Source organism: Protopterus annectens, chromosome 8.part0 (assembly GCF_019279795.1).
Source record: "Protopterus annectens isolate FY-2018-M chromosome 8.part0, PAN1.0, whole genome shotgun sequence".
Lineage (NCBI taxonomy): Eukaryota > Metazoa > Chordata > Ceratodontiformes > Protopteridae > Protopterus > Protopterus annectens.
The window spans coordinates 588737917-588760946 of NC_056741.1; the positions used below are offsets into that span (position 1 = coordinate 588737917).

At 44.2% G+C, this 23030-nt stretch overlaps 1 protein-coding gene across 6 annotated transcripts in view; it reads left to right on the forward strand.

Moving 5' to 3' along the window:
- Positions 1-23030, forward strand: part of PBXIP1 (PBX homeobox interacting protein 1) — a 495209-nt gene that overhangs the window by 343055 nt on the left and 129124 nt on the right. For all 6 annotated transcript variants that reach the window (XM_044080087.1, XM_044080088.1, XM_044080091.1 and 3 more), the window contains one exon: positions 11298-11461. In XM_044080087.1, coding sequence (XP_043936022.1) covers positions 11298-11461 — 164 coding nt within the window. The remainder of the gene's footprint in view (positions 1-11297; positions 11462-23030) is intronic.

The window sequence follows — 23030 nt, forward strand, 5'->3', positions numbered from 1 at the left end:
CTGACAGAATTTTCATATGCCCAAAAACTAGTAGGTCATGGCCACAACTGCAGACCTGATCAAGATTGGGTTTTTAGACTTTTGAAATCAAAACTTGCCATTCCAGACATAATTTGCCCTTCTTGTAGACAGAGTTTCTAAGGCTTTGAGCAAAATGGAGAAATGAGCTTGTGATCCTCATGGTAACTTTGGGTATATTAAATTATCTGACACGCATGCTGTAGTTTTCAGCAAGGCTTCAGAGTGGGACTGCAAATGCAGTAGATAGGCTACCTGACAGCAACAATGTGTATATCATTTTTACCATCAGCAAGGAAATTTATGGCAGCTACTAGCCCAAGTCACACACATTCACACATACCTCTCAACTGTCCAGATTTTTATAGAATGTTCAAGTTTTTGCCTCATATTTTTGGTCTGTTCTTAAAATGTGTGTTTTTCTAAGAAATCGTTGAGGACAGAAATCACTTAATGACATACATTGGAGTTTCAGATTTTATATCCTTGACAAAATCTATGCTGACACAAATCCTGCTATTGTAGAATAAGTGGCCTTTGACCCATTATTTTAGGCTTTGTCCAGATTTCTTGCCCTAAAATGTTGAGAGGTATGCTTCCACAGTATAGTTTGCCGATTTCTCACTATCTTCTATTGTCAGTCACATTCTGGGAATCTCCGTCAGCACACTTAATTTTGCCATCAACTTGCTTTCCTTCTTTTTATTTATTTATCTTTTTCTATGAATTGAGTTATGTAAATTCATCCTTCACTCTTCACTATAGCAAACACTTCACAACTGTTTGAAATTCTCGACATATAGCCTACAGAATTAACCTATGGAGTGGCTGAAGGGCACATATTCTGTCTAAAATGTGGGCAATGGAAGTTTTTTGTGCATTACTTCTTAACAGGTGTCATGTTTTCATGATATGGAGGAAATGTCCTTATTCAGTGGTAGGAGGCAAATTCAGGGCCAGCTGGATGCATTTGTAATAAACAACTTATAAATTATTCAGGTACAGCATGTGAAGTCACAATATAAATTGGCTTGCGAAGCACACGTCTTTGAAAATAGGATCTATTGAAAAAATGAGCCAAATTAAAATGGGAGGGATTATGAATGCAGTTGTAGAGCCACCCACAAGAGTCTTGCTTAGAGTAACTGTTGCAGCATGAATAGATCTGCTATTTTCATATTTATGCTCAAGAGGTGTTTGTTGATTTACTGTGAGACCCTAAATCCATGTGTTTGTCTGCATTTCATTGGTAGTTACTAGGCATGCAGTCATGGAAACCATTGAAGAGCCTAGCCCAAATTCCCAATCCCTGATCTGGTTAAGTGACTTGTTCAAGGTTACACAATAGATGAATGAATACTGGGGAAATTAAATGCTCTGCCATAACAGGCAGTTGGTTAACAGCTCATAGCCTTTATCCTGTGTATCAGTGGCAGCTGGTGACTTCAAATCAAAGGGGGGCTGCAGGAGACAGCTGAATGGGTGGGGCCAATGGGAAGGGATGTGGCCCACCAGAAAGGGGTGGGGCTATGTTAAAAACCGCAAAAACTGGGACTTTAATTAAATACGCTGCCCTGGGTGCCAAACCATCATTATGAGAGTCCAATCAAGACAAAACGAATTGTAGAAGAACAAAAATATTTCAATGCATTGGCTACATGATAGCTTACTTAATATCTGTATGGAAATGAAAAGGTTGTGAGGCATGAAAAAATAAATTACTTTTTAAATACATTACTGGAATGCCAGTCAAAAAATCAAGTATAAAAAAAACAAGCAGCGCTCAACTCAAACCACTTCTCCTTGCACTGCAGTTCTAATTATAATTTAAATTCAGCTTTATAAAAGTACCAAGTAACATGCTGAAAGTAGCAATCTCTGTGATATCCCCATTTGTAAAAATGTTTATCCAAAAAAGACCTGCTGCTGACAACAATATATCTCCTTGTTTCATGGGGAAAACATGATCAAAGTAAAAAATGAACAGCAAACAACAAGCTCAAGATATATTGTTTAAAGGATTACTGCACTGGTTATGCACCACACATGGATAGATTGGTATTCTGTTCTGTTTAGTTTACAGGTAAAGCCTGCAAAGATGACTGCAAGTCTCCAGCAGATGCAATGAGCTTCTGAGAATACTGTAATCCTGTCCTTTATTACAAATACTGTCATATGCATTTCAATACCTAAGGCTTACGCTATCTAGTTATGTAAATATTCTCTGCATAGCAACAACAAAAAGGCTTTCAGTGTTGGTAATTCTTTAACACTATGCTTATTAAAACTTACTTGCATCTTACAGTCTCAGACAAGCTTACCTGATGGTGATTGAAGCATTGCTACTTAAACACAGAGCAATAGCCACTGCATCAACATGCATTTTCTGAATAAGAAGAAGCATAAATCAACAGTATAAAAATATGACAGAAAACCAGAACATTCTGCAAAATCAAGGACAGATGAAAAGCCACTGTAGTACATGTGTCTACCCTGGATGGGGGGATACTATGCACGCTTACACTACATATTGAACCTTGTCTTGCTTGGACACATCAGAGTCACTACTGGTGATGGCCTCACTGACACATTTATCATACCTCTCAGCCTCAGAGCAAGAAATCTGGACAAAGCCATAAACAGAAGTGGGACAAAGGCCCAAAAATAAGGACTTTTTTTAAATATTGGTCTTATAAACTTAGAAAGATAATAAAATAGTAGGTCTTGCATTAGTATGAATTTTCTGAAGGGTATAAAATCTGAAACTCAAATGTCTGTCATTATTTTCTAACTTCAATCTTTAATAATTTGCCACTAATTTGCCAGAAAACCATTTTTTTTATGAAAAACAGACCAAAAATGTGATGGAAAAATATAAAATAGCCACACAACACAGCTAGGAACCTGTCAAAGAGGGGACACGTTCTTTTTAATATTAGTACTGTTAACTTGAGCAGCTGACAAAATAAGATAATCTACATTCATTTCTGAAATTAAAAGTAATCTACTACTGAGCTTTACAATTATTTATTAATTATAAACCCTCCACGTTTTCTTCCAAATTTGCCATTTTGCAGGGGGATTATTAGGGGGAGAGCAACATTTTGAGCCAAAATCAGGGGCAGTATTGGGGTTTGGATATATCTAATTCTATAAAGTGATTTATTTTTGCGTACCTCTCAACCTCTTAATACAGGAAATCTGGACAAGGCCAAATATATTGGGGGAACATACAAACAGTACTAAAAATTGCTCTTGTATAAACTTAGTTGACAGAACAACAGGTCTTGCTTTAGCATGCATTTTTCTGAAGAGTATGAAGTCTGAAACTCAATGTCTGTCATTATTTAGTGGCTTCATTCCTAAATGATTTGCCAAAAAAAACACACATTTTATGAGAAACAAACCAAAAATAAGAAGCAAAAATCTATTAATTCTGCAAAAATCTGGACAGTTAAGAGGTGCAGTTCAGCGGGGCTGTCTGAGTTTGCTGCCCCCCCTCACAAAATCATGGTCGAAAGAGGCCTCCCCCCTGCAGCTATTCCAGTGTCCCATTACTTGGCTATTTCACCCCATTTACCATAAATACTGTAACGTGCATACTGCTTTACTTCTACGATGATTTGGATTTCATTTAAAAGTTTAATTTTACATTTTACAGCACAAACACTAATAGACATCTGCTAAACAAAGCAATGCAGTCTCACAATGAAAATAGACTTAACATTAAAATGATGTTCTTCGTGTTTCACTGTTGCAGTCATCACATTTGGGTTATCTGCCTGCAGGTAGCCCTCAGCCGGCCTAAATATCAGAGTCTTTGGATTTCTGCATCTGATGCTGCCGCTTCTTCCTTGATGTCAGGTTGTCAGGGGTATAAAACATGCAGCCGATGCCATTACATCAGTCTTTCTTGCCTTGGTGCCTGAAGCAGAAGCAGTTTGCAAGTGCCGGTCAGCCGACTCCTGAAATTTTTGTTTTAACCGACGCCATCATTTTCATCCAGGCTAAAAACTAGCACTATGCCTAGAATACCAACGACCAAACCGCAGGTTCAGGCCCATATGTCTCAAACAAATGCTTAGAATGGCTGAAATGGCTGAAGACCTTATTACCTTAATTAGGGGAAGCCAGCCTTCCCCCTCTAAGAGACCTAGAACTGATTTTCTTTCTGATTCTTCTGATCAGGAATCTGATATTTCTGCTTCTTCTGATTACCCAGATTTGCCCTTATCTACTTATGAGGATTCTGATGCAGAGGATTCCATTCCCTCTGCTTCCCCTCCAGAAGATTTTTCTTTCAATGAAAACTTGCATACTGTTAGGGAGCATTTCCGCTAGGAAAGCCAGGATTACTCTGAGTCCAAAAAGAGGGAATTCTTACTCCTACCTCAACACAGGCCTTTAGCTATCCTTCCTGTTCTGGACATTGTAGATGATGCTTTCTCGGAATCTAGCCTTACCCCAGACACTTTACCTCCAGCTCCCAGAAAACCTGACAGGTACTACAGAGTACCTGACTCTCACAAGTTCCTCTTTAAGACTCCTCTGCGGATCCAGAGACCATTTCCCAAGGACCAAAAGGCATTAAGGCTACTGCTGCCAAAAATCCAACCCCTTCTAATAGAGATTCTAGAGCCTTGGACAGATGGGGTAAGAAGGTATGCACTTCTGCTACTTTGGCTATTAGGGCTTTAAATTGCCAGTTTCATATGTTAAAGTATCAGCAGCATATTATGGGACTACTTGGACAGAAAATGATGTTGATTCCTGACTATGCTGAACACAAAGAATTGCAAGATTTAATGCATTCTGCAGAACAAGTTGGTAAACATACTTTGCAATGTGATTTGACGCTTTAGAAGTATCCTTACAGGGCTGCTGTCATTGGGTCTGTACTTAGAAGGCATGCTTGGCTTAAGGAACAAAACTTGCCAGATCATGTTAAAGCTAAATTACTGGATGCTCCCTTAAACCAAAAAAAACGCCTTTTTGGCAACAAAGTAGACGAAGTCCTCAAAAAGATGGAGGAAAAAGCTAAATCTATGCAAACTGTTAAAGATTTCCTACAAGTACAACCTCCCAGGTTCAGTAGGCATTGGCCTTGAAAGAACTGGTCCTTTCCAGTCCTTTACAGGCCTTCTTAGTCCAAACCCAGGAACAGCAGACCACCTAGGCTACAGTCTCAGACTACGCACAGATCTAAGCAGTGGGGGGCTCCCACTTCCAAAGCAGGGAGTAGTAAGCCACCCCCTATAGAAAAATGGCACAACAACTTAATCTTAAACCTTTCAAGCCCTGCTCAACTACCTGCTCCATTAGGAGGAAAGCTTGCCCTGCATGCAAACAATCAGGGTACTCATTACCCAGGACAAATGGGTTTTGAACATAGTTTCCCAAGGATACAGATTCCACTTCCACACACTACCAATCCCAAAAGGTTGGCCAGACCTACCCCCAAATCAGTGGTGGAGGCCAACAGCAGGTTCTCTGTCTTCTCAGTTTCAGGGCTATTCAACCTGTCCCAGCAGAACAAAGGGGATAAGGTTTTTATTCAAGACTTTTTCAGGTACCCAACAACTCCTGGTGTTCTATCCTGGACCTCTCTATTCTCAACACCTTTCTGGTGGTTCCAAAATTCAAAATGCTAACTCTTCAACAAATTCTTCCTATGCTAGCCAAGGATGCCTGGCTGGCAACCCTAGACTTAAAGGAAGCTTACCTGTACATCCCAATAAGAGGATCCTGCAAGACAATACCTGTGTTTCAGGGTGGGCTTCATGCACTTCCCTTTGGCTTATCTACTGCGCCCAGGGTGTTCACAAAGTGTTTAGCTCCAGCCATTGCATTTTGCAGGCAGAGAAATATTCAAATTTACCCATTCTTGGACGATTGTCTGATTCAGGCAGAAAACCAGGACTTGCTATTACAACACCTGGCATTTGTAAAGAATCTTCTAACCTCATTGGGGTACACCATCAACGAAAAGAAATCTCACCTAGTACCCTGCCACCAGATTGTATTCTCGGGAGCAAACTTGAACACAGCTTCCCAGATGGCATTCCTCCGTCCAGAGAAACAAGTTTATTTGACAACCTACTTCAAACTGTTGGCCACAAAACCCAAGCTATCTGCAAGGAAAATACTGCAAGCTCTGGGGTTCATGGCATCTTGCATCCTACTAATTCCATATGCAAGACTGCATATGAGGAAACTCCAATGGTATTTAAAAAGCCTATGGTGTCAACATTCTCAGGACCTGGAAACAATGATTTCTATCATTCCTTGTATAAAGACAGAGTTCCTCTGGTGGGCAGAGGCCTGCTACCACAACAAGGGACTCCCTTTCACTCTACCCCCTGCCACCCACCCAAACCCTAACAACAGACGGATCAGACTATGCACGTGGGAGGGCGGGCTGATATAGCAGGGCAGTGCATTCAGGGAAAATGGAACCCGAGACAGATGCACCTGCATATCAATCAAAAAGAAATGTTAGCTGTACAGAATGCTCTGACAGCCTTCAAAGACTGCATTCTTCCAGGACAGCTATTGGTAAAGACAGACAACACCACAGTTATGTGGTACATAAGCAGAGGGAAACCCACTCGTACCCTCTCTGCAGACTAGCCATGGCTCTGTGGGACACAGCCTTGAGCTACCAAATACAACTGCCAGCAAAATTCCTGCCAGGCAAACTAAATTCATTGGCAGACTTAAGCAGAAATCTCATGGACCCACACGAATGGAAACTAGAACCCAGAATATTCAACCTCTTGAGGAACAAATGGGGGACTCCAGAGGTAGACCTGTTTGCGTCCCCTCAGAACTACCAATTGAAAAAAGTCTGCACAAGAACTCCCCACAGTCAAGTTTGGAAAGTAGATGCCCTGTCCTTTACCTGAGAAAGCCTCTTGGTGTATGCCTTTCCCCCTTTGCCTATCCTCTCGAAGGTTCTACTAAAGATCAAACAGGACAAGCCAAGGACAATACTGATTGCACCAGACTGGCCACGCCAGCACTGGTAAACCCCTCTTGCGCAGTATGACACTGCTACAACCATGGCACCTGCCTCAGACCCCTTCCCTGCTCTCCCAGCAGGCGGGCCACATTCTGCACCCTCAGCTTCAAACCTGAACCTTGCAGCCTGGCTAATTCCTTGAGCTCTCCTCTAGCATCCCTCAGTGAGCTGGTACTGCTTGTCATTCTGGATTCATGGAGGCTTAGTACTAGAAAATCCTATGCTGAAAAGTGGAAAAGATACTTTTCCTGGAGCCAGGCTCAGGGGATGGGCACAGCGATGCCCAGCTTACCTCATATTCTACAATACTTAACAGAAATGCTCCACAAGGGCCTATCCTTGTCAGTTAAAGTTCATGCCTCTGCCATTTCAGCACATTATAATACTGAGCCACCCCTCTTCTCTCACCCCTTGCTAAAGCACTTCCTTGGTAGGGCCAAAAATTTAAGACACCCCCCCCCCCCAGGAGAGCTCCCACTCCAGCCTGGGACCTTAACTTTGTATTGGAAAAGCTCACTCTTCCCCCCTTTGAACCAGCTGTCACAGCAGACTTGAAATTCCTTTTTTGGAAAACGGCCTTCCTTCTAGCCATTACTTCAGCAAGAAGAGTGTCTGAATTACAGGCCCTCATGGCAGTGGAACCCTTCATTATCTTCCATGCGGACAGGGTTTCCCTCAGCACTAATCCTTCCTTTATGCCCAAGGTGGTGTCTACTGTGGCCCTAAATCAGTCCATTCATTTGCCTACTTTTTTCCCTAATCCACAAAACAAAGGGGAACAAATACTGCACTCTCTGGACGTGCACAAACAACTTGGATTCTGTTTGGACAAGACTAAGCCTGTCAGAAAATCTGAACAGCTCTTTGTTAGCTTTGCTGCAGGGGCAGAGGGGAAGGCCATTTCAAAACAAACCATTTCCATATAGATAGCCCATTGCATTCATTTCTGCTACAAGCACCATGGAAAACCTACCCCACAGGGGATAAGATCACATTCCACCAGGGCTGCATCTACCTCTGCGGCATTTCACAGAGGAGTCCCTACCAGGGACATCCAAGAAGCTGCTACCTGGAGCTCTGTACATACCTTCACCTAGCATTACCACATGTCTATCTTTTCTAAATCCAGAGCTGGATTTGCCACTGCAATCTTGCAGGGATTAATAGCTGGTACTAATGCTGTTTAAGTTCCTCCTCCCTTCCTTAGCTTTGGGAATCAACCTAAATGTGATGACTGCAGCAGTGAAACAAGAAGAACATAGTACAGTTGTGTACACTTACCATAAATGCAGATGTTCAAGTGTATTCACTGTTGCAGTCCTGGTTACCCTCCCTCCAGCCCCCTGACTTCTCTTGGCTCTACCTTTCCTTCTTGTTGGTATATTTATTTTTTCTTGTGTATTTGCTTTTTGATGGGGGTTTACTATACCATTTAATTGCTTCCTGTTGTGGGGACACCTGACATCTGGGGCAAGAAAAACTGATGTAATGGCATCAGCTGCATGTTTTATACCTCTGATGACCTCACATCAAGGAAGAAGTGACAGCATCCGATGCAGAAATACGAAGACTCTGGTATTCAGGCCAGCTGAGGGCTACCCGCAGGCAGATAGCCCAAATGTGATGACTGCAACAGTGAATACACTCTAACATCTACATTTATGGTAAGTGTACACAACTGTACTTTTCTGCCCTTGAAACTCTCATTCATCAAAACAACATCGATACCCACATTCAAAGAAAATACATCTGGCCAGTGGTAGATAAAGATCAACTTTTGGCTTTTTCAAATCATAGGCCCTTTGCACAGGAAAAATACATGTGTTCTTTGATACTCCTTCCTGATTGTATTAAATTATATTCCTTGTATAATACGGTATAGTTGTTAGACGGCATTTTAAATTTATTATTTTGAACATTTTTCCAGTAAACAATGAAACAAAATGCATGCACCAGTAATGACAAATTATTGCCCAATTCAGAAAATTACCATCATAAAAGTTTACTCAGACTTCTACAATCCACCGGTATCAGTAAATATGCGCAATCTCTGCAGAAGTAAAAGTCATGTAAATAATTCCACTTTAAAGAGATCTGTAACTAACAAAGAGGTTGTCGCAAGCAAACAACTTTGTATTTCATTGTTTCATCTACAAATAAAGTGCCTGTTGCATTTGAGGAATAAATTGTCTATGTTACATTAAAAAATGATAAGCTAGTAATATTGCAATAGGGAATGGATGGAAGGTATCTCCACCAAAGAGGACATTCTCAGGACTGCAGCATCCACCCCCTTTAAAAGTACAACACAGTGCCGTATCAGCAATGCATCTCTATACTGTGGGAGTAGAAACAGCAGCATTCTGCATCGAAAGCAAGTACACTACCTGTTGTGCTGTTAACAATGCAAGCAGACTCCGCATAAGCAGCACTAAACGTCTCTTCAAGCCCTCAGCTCCTTGTAAAATCCAGTTGATACTCACCTATATCTCTCAACTTTGAAGCACAAGAAATTTGGAAAAAGCCAAAATTTACTGCCCAAAAACTACGGACACATTTTAAACATTGCTTGTATAATCTTGGAAAGTTGCTAGAATAAAATGCTCTATTACCACCATGCATTTCACTGCCAAGTCTTGAACCCAGGACCCTATGCACTACAGTCAGAGCAATAAACCACTATGCTAAATCAGCTGTTTCCTAAAAGACAGGCAGACTGAAACTTATGTGGCTATCATTTAGTGAATTCAGTTCTTACCGTAGCTCTCAACCTCTTAGCACAAAACACCTAGACAAAGCCAATAATGGGACAATACAGCTCTCAAACATATTCAGTGAATTCAGTTCTCACCATAGCTGTCAACCTCTTAGCACAAAAACCATGGACAAAGCCAATAATGGGGGAATACAGCCCCCAAAATAGGAACAAATTTCAAATATTCATCTTATAAATAGAACATTGCTAGAATAAAAGGTTTTGTGTTACCATGCACTTTCTGAAGAATATGAAGTCTGAAATTCAAATGCCTGCCATTATTTAGTGAATTCAAAATCCAGAAAACCACGAATTTCACAAGAACAAAAATATGAGGCAAAAATTTCACAAGTGATGGTGGGTAGGGAATTCAAGCTCTTGCTACCTGCTCCGAAGGTACAGGGTTTGAGTCTAGCCACCAGGTATTTCCTGAGTTCTCTCTAGCCATCAGGTATATTTAACTGGGGCATTTCTCTCTCTCTCACACACGCACTCTCTCTCTCTCACACACACACACACACACACACACACACACACACACACACACACACAATTTCCTTCCATTCCTCCAACAAAAAACCTGTGAGATGTCCTTCTTCCCACGAGAGCAAGCTGCTACCCATCCTGCAGATGTTGCAGTCCGATCCCCTTCCAGTCTATGCAGATGTAACTGCTAGACTTCTGGGATCTCTGCTTTTGAATGCTGTCTTCCTAATCCGGACTGTCTCAGCAACAGTCTGAATTCTGTGCTCATGCTCTGGACTGGTTCACCAGCAGTCCGGATATCGGGAAATGCTGTGAGCACACATGAGCGAAGGTCCAGGACTCGCATTTGTTTTTTTTATTTTCTTTCTTCTTTACAGCTGGGGGGTGGGGGCTGCAGTCCTTCAGTCCAGTAGCATGGGCTGCCCCTGCTGTGTACTAACAACTGCCAGACTTTGAAGCTTGCTGTGTTAAAATAAATTTGACTTGATATGAATTTCACTAACGAAAATAGTGTAACTTTCCTGGCAGCAGTTTTCTTCAGGGTATGGGAAGCTGTGTTCTTAAATCAGTTATTGGACTTCTTTAAATAAGTAAACTAAAGTTGCAGCCTGATTCATTTTGAAGAAAGACAAAATGCCCAAAAGACTGTTCCCTCGAAGAAAACAAGGAGAACAGCTTCCATTTGCTGCAGTTTCTGGCTGACTGACTTAAATTTTGAAGTGATTGTTTTGGCTGAAGAGCATGCCGTGTTTGATTGTCTTTCTGTGTCCAGTGTAAATCATAAGTATAAATGTTTTTCTGCCTGTTTATCCCTAGAATTATATACATCTTTCTTTGTTCAGTTTAAATCATAAGCATACACTTTTTTCTGCATGTTTATTCCTTATACATCATGTCTTTTAACATTCTGATGTATGGCTTGTGAAACTTCATATTTTCATTGTTGAATAACAGTAAACACGTTAGTAGCTGCTCTGCATGTTTTTAGTATAGTAACTGATAAACTTTATTTCCCAGGTCCAGTGGAAGATGACTTAAAAAATCGAGATGTGAGAGAAGCCAAAGTCACACCAAGTCCAGACACGCAGGCAGATGCTCAAAACCTCCTAACAATGACAACACTTCTTGATAAATTGGCCAAGGAAAATCAAGAAATCAGATTAATGCAAGCAGAGCTGCAGGTATGTTTATGCTATCAGGTAGCTACATAGATTGTCATGATTATGAGTGCAATACTGAAATATTGGTGCTTAAAAGATTGATAAATTGATAATAATATGCCTGACCTGTGAATAAAAATAGAGGAACTAGAAACATTTTTATTACTTGTATCTAACTGTCGATATCCATAAACAAGAGCTTCCAGTTTCTCAGTTTTTGCATTATCTTTTTTTTTTAGTTTCATCCCACATATCCTCAACTGCCAAATTAGAATCCTTTTTAATCATACTTCAAAATACTTCACCTTATCGTGTCCCCATAAATATGAGTATTGCTGAACCAAGTCATAAGTGGATAAATAATTTACGGCTGTAGCTTTTCTCTTATCTTTTTTATCTTCATTAATTTTATATCCCAAAAAGACATGAAGCTGTCTCAAAGTGTCCCACGATAGTGAAATGAAATGTAATGTCTTTTTCTGGATTTATCTAGTACAAAATAATATAATCTGCAAATAAAGCCAACTTTTCTTGATTACCAAATCAGTTATATCTTTCAATTTCTGAGTCCCTTTCTCTGCAAATTGCTGTAAATATAAAGCTGATAATAAAGTGCAATTAGGACACCCCAGCCTGGTTCCTCTATTCAAACCCTGTCAATATAATTCTTTCCTCCTGATTTTTCATATATTGTCCTAATTAACTCAATTAAATTCAGTGAATACAAATGCTTCTGTTGCCCTACTCATAAGATCCCAGCTTACTGTGTAAGATGCTTTTTCTGTATCAAGACGCACAAAATACAGCTGTATTTTCTGACATTCTGCTTTCCTTTGGATCATCATTGTTCTATTAATGTTGTCAGCCGATTGAATACCCCCACAAAACTGCACTGATCCATAGTCTTTCAATTCTGGTAACACCTTTGACATTCTTTTAGCTAGTCTACACATAAATAATTCATAATTATGGTTTAAGTTGAAATGGTTCTAAATGAGTTCGGTTTTGATTGGTATTTACCCTATTTGGGTAGTAAAGCCACCATAGCTTTTTTCCAAGGTGATGTTACTTCCCCTCCTTTTAAAATACTATTAAAATCTTTCAGATCTTTATCACTCTGTTCCCTCCAAACTTCCACAGGAATACCATGATGTCCTTCTATTCATATGCTGCTGTATCCATAACATGTGGGAGTCTGCCTCCGGTTGACACTTACGTCTTTCCATTTTTCAAAAGATAAATGCTACTATGAAGGTACGTGTGACAGCCCACATCACTTAGCATACGTCAGCCATAAGCGGAAGTCAGCACTCACCTACCTCAGAACTTTTGTATTGCCTGTGTAACTGCCAGATCCAGTCGTCTCTCACTGGGAAAGGTGACTTTGTGCTTGTCCGTGTACCCCATAGAGGTTTTTGTCACTTTCTTGCTACTGTATTGTGGGTTAATGTCCGGTAGAAAGGGCACGTGTATGTGTGTAAGGCAGATTCCACATAAAGACTCACATGAGCTCTGCTTATTCTGTCTAGGTCTAGACCACGATCGTACCACTTGCAAGATCTGTAAAGCCTTTGTACCTAAGACTCTTAGGAGCCATTCTGCCACTCTAAAACTTAACCTAGAGAATAAGCATCTGAAATGCTCAGCTCAAGATATGGACCTGACATTGGGAATCTTGGAGGAGCCTCCCACAAAAAAGGCCAAAAAACGTTGACCTGAACCTATGACTGCACTCTCTTTTCCGACCGTACCTCTCGAGGCCGATAAAGACCTGGAGTCCAAGTTGGAATCCACAGACCTCTTGCTGATGGGTACCCAGGGGGAAGCCATTAAGGAGGCTGCAAACACGTCTCGGAGGGAGTCGCAGGAGTCCGAACTGGGTGCTGGGGTGAAACCACAGCTTATATCCAAGGGCCCACGTGGGGTTTCCCAAATCGTCGTTCGTGAAGATGTTCTCTCAAACATCGTTGAGTGTCATCAGACGTCCAGTACTCCTTCTCTCCAACACATCTCTGACACCTCAGCGTCAGATACCCCCAAAATGAAAATAAAACCAGAAAACCAAACATATGTTGCTCCTTCTCAACTGACCATGCCATCTGATCAAACGCCTGACTGGCTGGCAGGCCTTTACCCAAGGCCTACTTAACTCATTCCCTCCAGTACAGCTCTTTTGAATGTGTGCCTTTAACTTCCAGTAGGCGTGGCTTAAGGCTTTAAAAAATGAAGTTATCACCTTTCAGTTCTAGTAAATGCTCACTGAGAGAGGTCAAATATCAGTTGTGCTTGCCATCACATATGCTTCAAGACAAAATATCCCGGTACCTTGTATGTAACATGGTTTTGGAATTATTAATGTAAATATGAACAATCAATATTTGACACCTAGAGGAGCAGTAGGAGGTAACTGCAGAAGACGCCTGGAGGAGCACTGTACTGTAATGAGTTAATGCCTTCTTGGCCTTACATCAGGCGTCTGCTCCTGCTCAGGCCCCTTCAGCTTCCACTCCTAAGAATAAACTGTTGCCTGATATTTCCTCTAAGGAAGAGGAATTTTCAGGAGATGAATCCCTGACTTATACCTCTCAAATTGCCTCTCCTCTGGGGTATGCTTCCCTAGAGGAGGAGTCTAATGGAACCGATTCCTCTGGGAAGACATTACCTTTGGAGAGACTATTGTACAAATGAAGGACTTTTTTAAATGGGACTGCAGTCAGGTTTCTGAGACCCAAAAGAGCTATTATGACTTCTTGAAAATGGAGTCCCCCAAACCATCTGCTGTTCCTCCTATCCATCCTGCATTCTTGGATGCCTTTCTGGCTGCTTCAAAAGCTTTAGAAAGTCCCTGAACATGCCAAATTCCTCTTCAAGGTCCCTTCTGCAGATCCATCAACTATTTCTATGGCTGCAGATAAGACATCTAAGCTTCCTCCTTCCACCTCCTTATTCCCCTCAGATAAGGAAAGTAGAATAATGGAAAGATTGGGCAAAAAAGTCTATAACTCTGCCACATTAGCTGTGAGAGCCATAAACTGTCAAACTCACAGATGCCCCTACTCACAGATGCCATTAAACAGTTGGGTGACTTGCCTGAGTCTCCCAATAAAGCTAAGATCATCAGCCTATTGAATTCCTGCAGCCAAGTTGCTAGACGCACTATAAAGTGTAGATCTGAAGTAGTTTACTTCATTTGATCTTCAACCTGTGGGTACCGGATCCGTATCAGATCTGAGCCAGCAACTTCACAAGCATCTGCTCCAAGCTCCTCCCCCTACCCATAATAAACGACCACTACCTACCATCCCTCAGATCTCATTTGCTATGGCTTCGCAACACATCGTGATCCCTGAGCTCCGGGTTGTGAGTAGAGTCTTTGAAGTTTTCTGGTTCTCTTTTGGTAGTTCCAGTGGGTCTGTTGGTAGAGTAGGTCTTCTCCCTTCCTCCCCCTCGCTGGTGCGTTGAGTTGTAGATAGCTTTCTAGTTCTAGCTGGTAGTCAAAACAAGTCTTTACAAGATGCACAAAGTGTGGCCACAAACAGTCGCCTGCTGACAGCCACAATCTGTGTGTTCTTTGCTTAGGTATTGCTTATCTCTCCACTGACTGCAGTATTTGTGCGGGTTTTAACCTGCGATCCCTTAAAGACCGTAGGGCTAAACTTATGATGAAGGGCCTTCTCCCTTCTATGGAGGCGACTGCCTCCAGTTCTGCTTCAGTCATGTCTGTGACCACCTCTGCTTCGGCTCCCACCCTCAGTTCCTCTCCCTCCCAGGCTGGGACTCATCCTCCTGCTACTAGGCCTGTGAAAGGAGAGCATAGAAAGGACAGAGAGAAGGAGAGAGCACAAGGATGACAAGAGGAAGAGGTTTCAGGACCGTTCGGCTGCGGACGGGCCTCCCCCTAAACGTCAGACTAGCCACCGACCTGACTCCCCATAGCTCCAATCTCCTAGGTTTTCACCAGAGGTGGAGGAGCCTAGGCCATCTTCTAGGGCTTCGGTTCTCCGACCCGCCAGGTCGGAGTCTGTAGCTTCGTTGTAGTTTACCCTCAGTCTTTCAGAAGCTGACATGGAATAAAATGATGCAGCGATTTATTCGCACACAATTCAAATGGGAGTCTTACAAGCCCCCTCTCCTCTGGAGGGGGGGAGCTTGCTTTCTGTCTTTACACCTATATCTCCTTCTCCGATCCAAGCCCCAGTTTCGGAGTACATGTATCTGAGAGGTTCCCTAGTCAGGGGGTTGGTGCTGACGGTACCTGTTTCCTCGTTGCCGGCAACTACCTGGAGCATGTCTGATCTGACTAGCTCTGCTCTGAGTGGCTCTCGGAGTCGTAGTCTTGGTGTCGGATCCGAGGGGGTGTAGTTTTTTTTCCATCAGCGCCAACCTTGTTGGGTCACGGCCACTTCCTAGGCGCTCCGTCCACTTTGGGTCCAGCTCCGATCCCCGTGTCTGATCCGAGGAGAGCGGCTCCGTTACTAGTGTCTCACAAAGCTCGATCTCCTTCAGTGTTCGACATTGTGGAAAGGGTCCTCTCCAATGGGTCGAAGCTCCTGACTATATCTTCGGACTCTATCCCGACTCCCTATGCTTTTCTTGTGACTCCCATCATTTTAGTGCAGGGACAGCCTGTGCTCGAGGAGCCATAGGTGGTTTCCATTGAGGAATAACAGGTGGTTTGTGAGCCCGCTCCGGAGAGCCCCACCGGATATGTGCAAGAGGAGGCACTTGGACTTCTCTCTGGAGTCCCTCACAGAGGACACTGATTTGGATGAAAGGGAAGGTTCCCCCAGATCACTTCTCGAGGATGTCTCATTTGGAGACATCATGGAAATATTGCGCCAGTGGGGAGGACCTTCCTCACACGAATCAGTGTTCCTGGAGGCCTTCGGCATGGACCCATCTACTTCCTGGGTGTCCCCGCACGGATCCATTAATGGACTTGGTCATCTCGCGGGCTTGGAAGGAACCGGACACCATGGAACCAATCCCAAAGTGCCCGGATAAAATCTTAAGCCCCCCTGTGGACAGACCTGCTTGGAATAAAGGGTCCCCGGTAGATGCAGTAGTGGTAGCAGCTGCCACCAAGAGGGAACTAGCCCAGGAGAATTCCTCAGTCCATCCTCCTGACCGTGAGTCTAGGACGATGGATCATCTAGGGAAGCGGGTGTATGCGTCAGCAACCTTTTCTATCAGGGCACTGAACTATCTGGCCTATGTTACACAACTACAGTGCGACCTGGTTAAGGAGCTGGCTCAGTTGCCCCCACAGTCCATGTCGCAGGAGGAAAGGCGTACGTTCTCCATGAGGATGGCTACCTTGACAGTGGATTCTAATACGTCCATGCGACTCCTATCGCACGCAACCGAAGGAGCGGCTAGGTCTGGCGTTGCCATGAGGCGTCACACCTGGTACAGGTTGTGTCAGTTCACGGAACCCTTCAAGGCATCTTTTGCGAATGCCCCTTATGATAGTTCTTCCCTCTTTGGAAAGACAGTCTGTGACACCTTGGTCCAGAGCGAGAAAGATGGGAAGACACTGTCTGCCATCGGAATCTGCTTCTTGAACCCTCAAAGATCCTTTTCCCGGAATCAGCGAGGCCAAAAGAAGATGTGGTTCCGGAAGTCTCAGTATTCCGGGACACTCAGGGCCCTTCTTCCCATAGAGGCCGAGGGGGACGGGACAGACACTGGCCCAGAGGCAGTGGGGGGTCTGCGGAATGTTGGGTCTCGAGAACAGTTCTTGGACAGGCCCGCACAGCAGCCCTGAGGGGTTGCCCAACTACTCTGCTCTGGAGGCAGTCGGGGGTCACCTGTCATTGCACCTGACGGCATGGGAGTCTGTGTCATCAGACAGCTGGGTGCTTCAGATAATATTCAGAGGCTGTTCAATCCCATTTGTTCCCCCACCCCTTCCAAACACTTCCCAGATGTTCCACCCACGCAAAGGGAGGCAACCGCACTAGAGGTTTCCAAGCTGCTAAAGAAACGAGCCATCGAACCCGTCCCCCTAGATCAAGTCTGGATCGGGCATCTACTCCAAGTTCTTTTTGGTGCCAAAAAAAACGTGGGACTTGAGGCTATTCTGGACCTGTCTACTCTGAACCTGTCAGTTGCCAAAGAGAAGTTCCAGATGTTCACCTTACAGTCCATCCTGCCATACCTGCAAGAGAGCGACTGGATGTGCTCGTTCGACCTCTAGGACACTTACTATCACATAAAGATGCACAGAAGCTCCAGGAGGTTTCTCTGCTTCTGGCTAGGGGCCAGACATTATCAGTTTTGAGCCTTAGCCTTTGGTCTCACCACAGCCCCCAGGGTATTTACCAAAGTGATGGCAGTGGTAGCGGCTCACCTGAGGCTTCAGGGAATTCAGGTCTACCCTTACCTGGGCGATTGGCTCCTTACTGCTCCCACCAAGCATCTACCTTGTCAGACCAGAGACTATTTCCTATGCCTTGCACACCATCTAGGAATTAGTCAACACAGACAAATCTCTTCTAAACCCTGTCCAGGTTTAGAATACATAGAAGCATGGATAGACACGTTCCTGATCTCGGAGAGAATTCAAAGCTTATGGATGCATGTCGCTTTCATTTACCAATGTCATCTCCCCTCAGCAGACTCAGTTTTAAGGCCCCTAGGCTCTATGACAACAACAATCACTCTTCTACCGTGTGCTCGCTTACACATGCGAGTCCTTCAGTGGACTGTAGCGGTGCAGTGGTCTATGTTGGATCTTCCATTGTCATACCCGATACACATAAGCAAAGCCTGAAGGTAGTCCCTTCTCTGGTGGATGCATTCTTCGAAATCTTGGAAGGACGACTTTTTGTCACAGCCCCTGCCCAAACCACAGTGACCACGGATGCCTCCCAGCTAGGGTGTGGGGACATTGCTTGGGAAGGACAGTTCAAGGCATGTGGTCCCTGGTTGAGACCAGTTTGCATATAAATGTTCTGGTGATGAGGGCAGTCCTTTTAGCGTTGCAGGCCCTTCATGCCTTTCTACCTCCGGGAACCATGGCTATTCAGTCAGACAACATGTCGGTGGTCTGGTATATCAACAAACCTGGAGGGATCAGATCTTACCCCCTTTGTCATGAGGCCATGAAAGTTTGGGAATGGGCGATCTCCACCGGTCGTTTTCTGATAGCAACGCACATTCCGGTACGGTCCAACATTCTGGCAGACAAAGTAAGCCAGACTATTCTGACACCTTACGTGTGGTTTCTGAATCCTTCAGTAGGGGAGCAGATCTTTCTAGAGTGGGGTCGGCCTTGCTGCAATCTCTTCATATCTCCTTCCAACACGAAGTGCAGTGAGTTCTTCGCGCTGAGCTCCCCGCCATGGGAATCCCCAGAGATGCTCTAGTCCATGCTTGGCCTCCTGGTCTTCTTTAAGCTTACCCTCCTGTACCCCTAATTCCAAAGTTCCACCAGAAGGCACGTCGACTGGGGAGCAAAGTGATCCTCATTGCCCCGTTTTGACCTTTACAGGTATGGTTTCCCTTCCTCTGGTTTCATCTTCTTGCTCCTCCTTGGATCCCTTTCCGGATCTCATCTCTCACCCTTCAAGGGTCCTTCATCCGAATCTGGACAGTCTGAAGCTCACGGCTTGGCTGCTCCAGTTCCATTAATTGTAAGGACTCCCAGGTTGTCTTCTTCAGTCAGGACTATTCTGGTGGCAGCTCATATGTCGTCCACCAGGAAGATTTATCGTAGCAAATGTAAGCGTTTTTCACTTTGGGCCTCTCAGAGGAATTTAGATCCTTTTACAGCTCCCATTCTGGCTATCCTTGATTCTTTGGCAAACATTTTTCAACAGGGAGCTAGCTCATGTACAGTGAAGGTTCAACGAGCTGCCATTTCTCATTTCCACATTTGTGAGAACTCGGCTTCTTTGGCCTCTTCCAGATTGTGAAAAGCCTTTATCAAAGGTACCTTCCTCTTGTGTCCTCCGGTCAAAGATCCTGTCCCCTCGTGGGACCTTACTATGGTACTACAAGTGCAGGTTGCCCCTCCCTTTGAACGTGCAGCAACCATAGATCTTGTGTTTCTGTCTTGGAAGACAGCCTTCCTAGTGGCTATCACCTTGGCTAGGAGGGTCTCAGAACTTCAGACGTTGTCTGTCAAGGTTCCATACATGGTTTTCCTTAAGGACAGGGTTTCTCTTCGCACCAATCCCTCCTTTCTTCCAAAAGTGTCATCCAAGGTCAGTAGCAATCAGAGCCCCCAGGGTGTTTACCAAAGTGATGGCAGTGGTAGTGGCTCACCTGAGGCTTTAGGGAATTCAGGTCTACCCTTACCTGGGCGATTGGCTCCTTACTGCTCCCACCAAGCGTCTGCTTTGTCAGACCAGAGACTATTTCCTATGCCTTGCACACCATCTAGGAATTACAGTCAACACAGACAAATTTCTTCTAAACCCTGTCCAGGTTATAGAATACATAGGAGCATGGATAGACACGTTCCTGACTTCGGAGAGAATTCAAAGCTTATGGATGCATGTCGCTTTCATTTACCAATGTCATCTCCCCTCAGCAGACTCAGTTTTAAGGGCTATAGGCCCTATGACAGCAACAATCACACTTCTGCCGTGTACTTGCTTACACATTCGAGTCCTTCAGTGGACTCTAGCGGTGCAGTGGTCTGTGTTGGATCTTCCCTTGTCATACCCGATACACATAAGCAAAGCCTGCAGGTCGTCCCTTCTCTGGTGGATGCATGCTTTGGAAATCTTGGAAGGACTACTTTTTGTCACAGCCTCTGCCCAAACCACAGTGACCACGGATGCCTCCCAACTAGGGTGCGGGAGCATTGCTCGGGAAGGACAGTTCAAGGCATGTGGTCCCCAGTCAAGACCAATTTGCATATAAATGTTCTGGAGATGAGGGTGGTCCTTTTAGCTTTGCAGGCCCTTTGTGCCTTTCTACCTCCGGGAACCATGGCTGTTTAGTCAGACATGTCGGTGGTCTGGTATATCAACAAACAGAGAGGGATCAGATCTTACCCCCTTTGTCATGAGGCCATGAGAGTTTGGGAATGGGCGATCTCCACCAGTCGTTTTCTGATAGCAACGCACATTCCGGGATGGTCCAGCATTCTGGCGGACAAAGTAAGCCAGACTATTCTGACACCTTACGAGTGTTCTCTGAATCCTTTAGTAGCGGAGCAGATCTTTCTAGAGTGGGGTCGGCCTTGCTGCGAACATCTCCTTCCAACACGAAGTGCAGCGAGTTCTTCGCTCTGATCTCCCCGCCATGGGAATCCCCAGAGATGCTCTAGTCCATGCTTGGCCTCTCAGTCTTGTTTAAGCTTACCCTCCTGTACCCCTTATTCTAAAGTTCCTCCATAAGGCACGTCGACTGGGGAGCAAAGTGATCCTCATTGCCCCCATTTTGACCTTGCCAGGTATGGTTTCCCTTCCTTTGGTTTCATCTTCTAGCTCCACCTTGGATCTTGGATCCCCTTCCAGATCTCATCTCTCACCCTTCAAGGGTCCTTCATCCGAATCTGGACAGTCTGAAGCTCACGGCTTGGCTGCTCCAGCTCCCTTAATTGCTAGGACTCTTGGGTTGTTTTCTTCAGTCAGGACTATTCTGGTGGCAGCTCATAAGTCCTCCATCAGGAAGATTTATCATAGCAAATGTAAGCGCTTTTCCCTTTGGGCCTCTCAAAGGAATTTAGATCCTTTCACAGCTCCCATTCCGGCTATCCTTGATTATTTGGCTAACATTTTTCAACAGGGGGCTAGCTCATCTACAGTGAAGGTTCAACGAGCTGCCATTTCTCATTTCCACATTGGTCAGAATTCGGCTTTTTTCACCTCTTCCAGATTGTGAAAAGCCTTTATCAAAAGTACCCTCCTCTTATGTCCTCCAGTCAAAGATCCTGTCCCCTCGTGGGAACTTACTATGGTACTACAAGCGCTGGTTGCCCCTCCCTTTGAACGTGCAGCAACCGTAGATCTTAAGTTTCTGTCTTGGAAGACAGCCTTCCTAGTGGCTATCACCTTGGCTAGGAGGGTCTCAGAACTTCAGCTGTTGTCTGTCAAGGTTCCATACATGGTTTTCCTTAAGGACAGGGTTTCTCTTCGCACCAATCCCTCCTTTCTTCCAAAAGTGGCATCCAAGGTCAATAGCAATCAGACTATCAATTTACCTGTTTTCTTTCCAAATTTCACAAACAAAGCTGAATACAAGTTGCATTTATTGGATGTTCATAGACAGCTACATTTCTGTTTGCACAGGACCAAATCTTTTCGTAAATCTGACCAGTTGTTTATGTCCTTTTCTAAACCCGTTTTGGGTAAACCTTTTTCCAAGGTGTGACCATTGCTAGTTGGATTTCTCAATGCATCCTTCACATCTACAAGGATAAAGGTTTGTCTCCTCCGGGTCAGATTAGAGCTCATTCGACAAGGTCCATGGCTACTTTTGCGGCCTTTTGGTCTAGAGTATCCTTAGACAACATTTGTTCTGTGGCTGCTTGGTCCTCATCTCATACTTTTATTTCTCAGTACAGATTGGATTTGACTTCTTAAAGGAGAGCGTCCTTTGGTTCCGTGGTGCTCCGGAATATCCTTCCATGAGGCCATCCAGGTGTTAAGTAGCTGGGGACTCTGTCCCACAGGTTGAAGATCAAATGAAGTAAACTACTTCAGATAAAGAAGTTATGTACTTACCGTAAGGTTCCATCTGAATAGTTATACTTCATTTGTCTTCAACTGTCCCTCCCTCCTACCCCCTGGCCTTACGATATGGGCATGTTTCATAGGTGGTGCATTGTGTGCGGTAAGATGGTTTGGATCGGGTTGTTTAGTGTAGGGTGCAGCAAACTCAGTCTGAGTTGTGGAAGGTAGTGGTGGTGTATTATGGGTAGGGGAAGGAGTTTGGAGCTCGGAGCAGATGCTTGTGAAGCTGCCGGCTCGGATCTGATACAGATCTGATACCCACAGGTTGAAGACAAATGAAGCAGAACTATTCAGATGGAACGTTATGGTGAGCACATAACTTCTTTTTATGATGCAGTTGAGGCTTCAGCAAGGGCTGCTGCCTCAGGGTCTACCATCAGGAGATACTCCTGGCTTTAGGCTACAGCCTTTGCCAGATGACATTAAAACCAAACTAATGGATGCACCCTTAGACAACAAGGCAGTGTTTGGTTCAGCAGCTGCTGAGCTCTTTAAGGCCCTTCAGGTGAAGGTCAAAGAACTTCAGGACCTCAGGCACATGTTTATGTCCCTGGTTCCCCACTTCCAGAGAAACTGCCCGGCAAGATCAACCTTTGTGAGAAGGCCTACCAGACATATGTCCTCCAAGGGAAGAAAGATTCCAGAAAGCAGACTCCCTCCAGGTCTTCTTCCTCCACACCTACTCAAAAGCAGCCTTTTTAGACTAAACCTGGTAGTCTGTGACTACCGGGCCTTAAACCCAGCTACCCCACACTCCCTGCATCTTTCCCTGTCCTTCCTTGATTGGAAATGGATTACCCAGGATTCTTGGGTCCTGTCAATCATAAAACAAGGTTATTTCTTGGTGTGGGAGTCCAGACCAACCTTCAAAGGCATTCTTCAACCCCTTCAAGACCAAA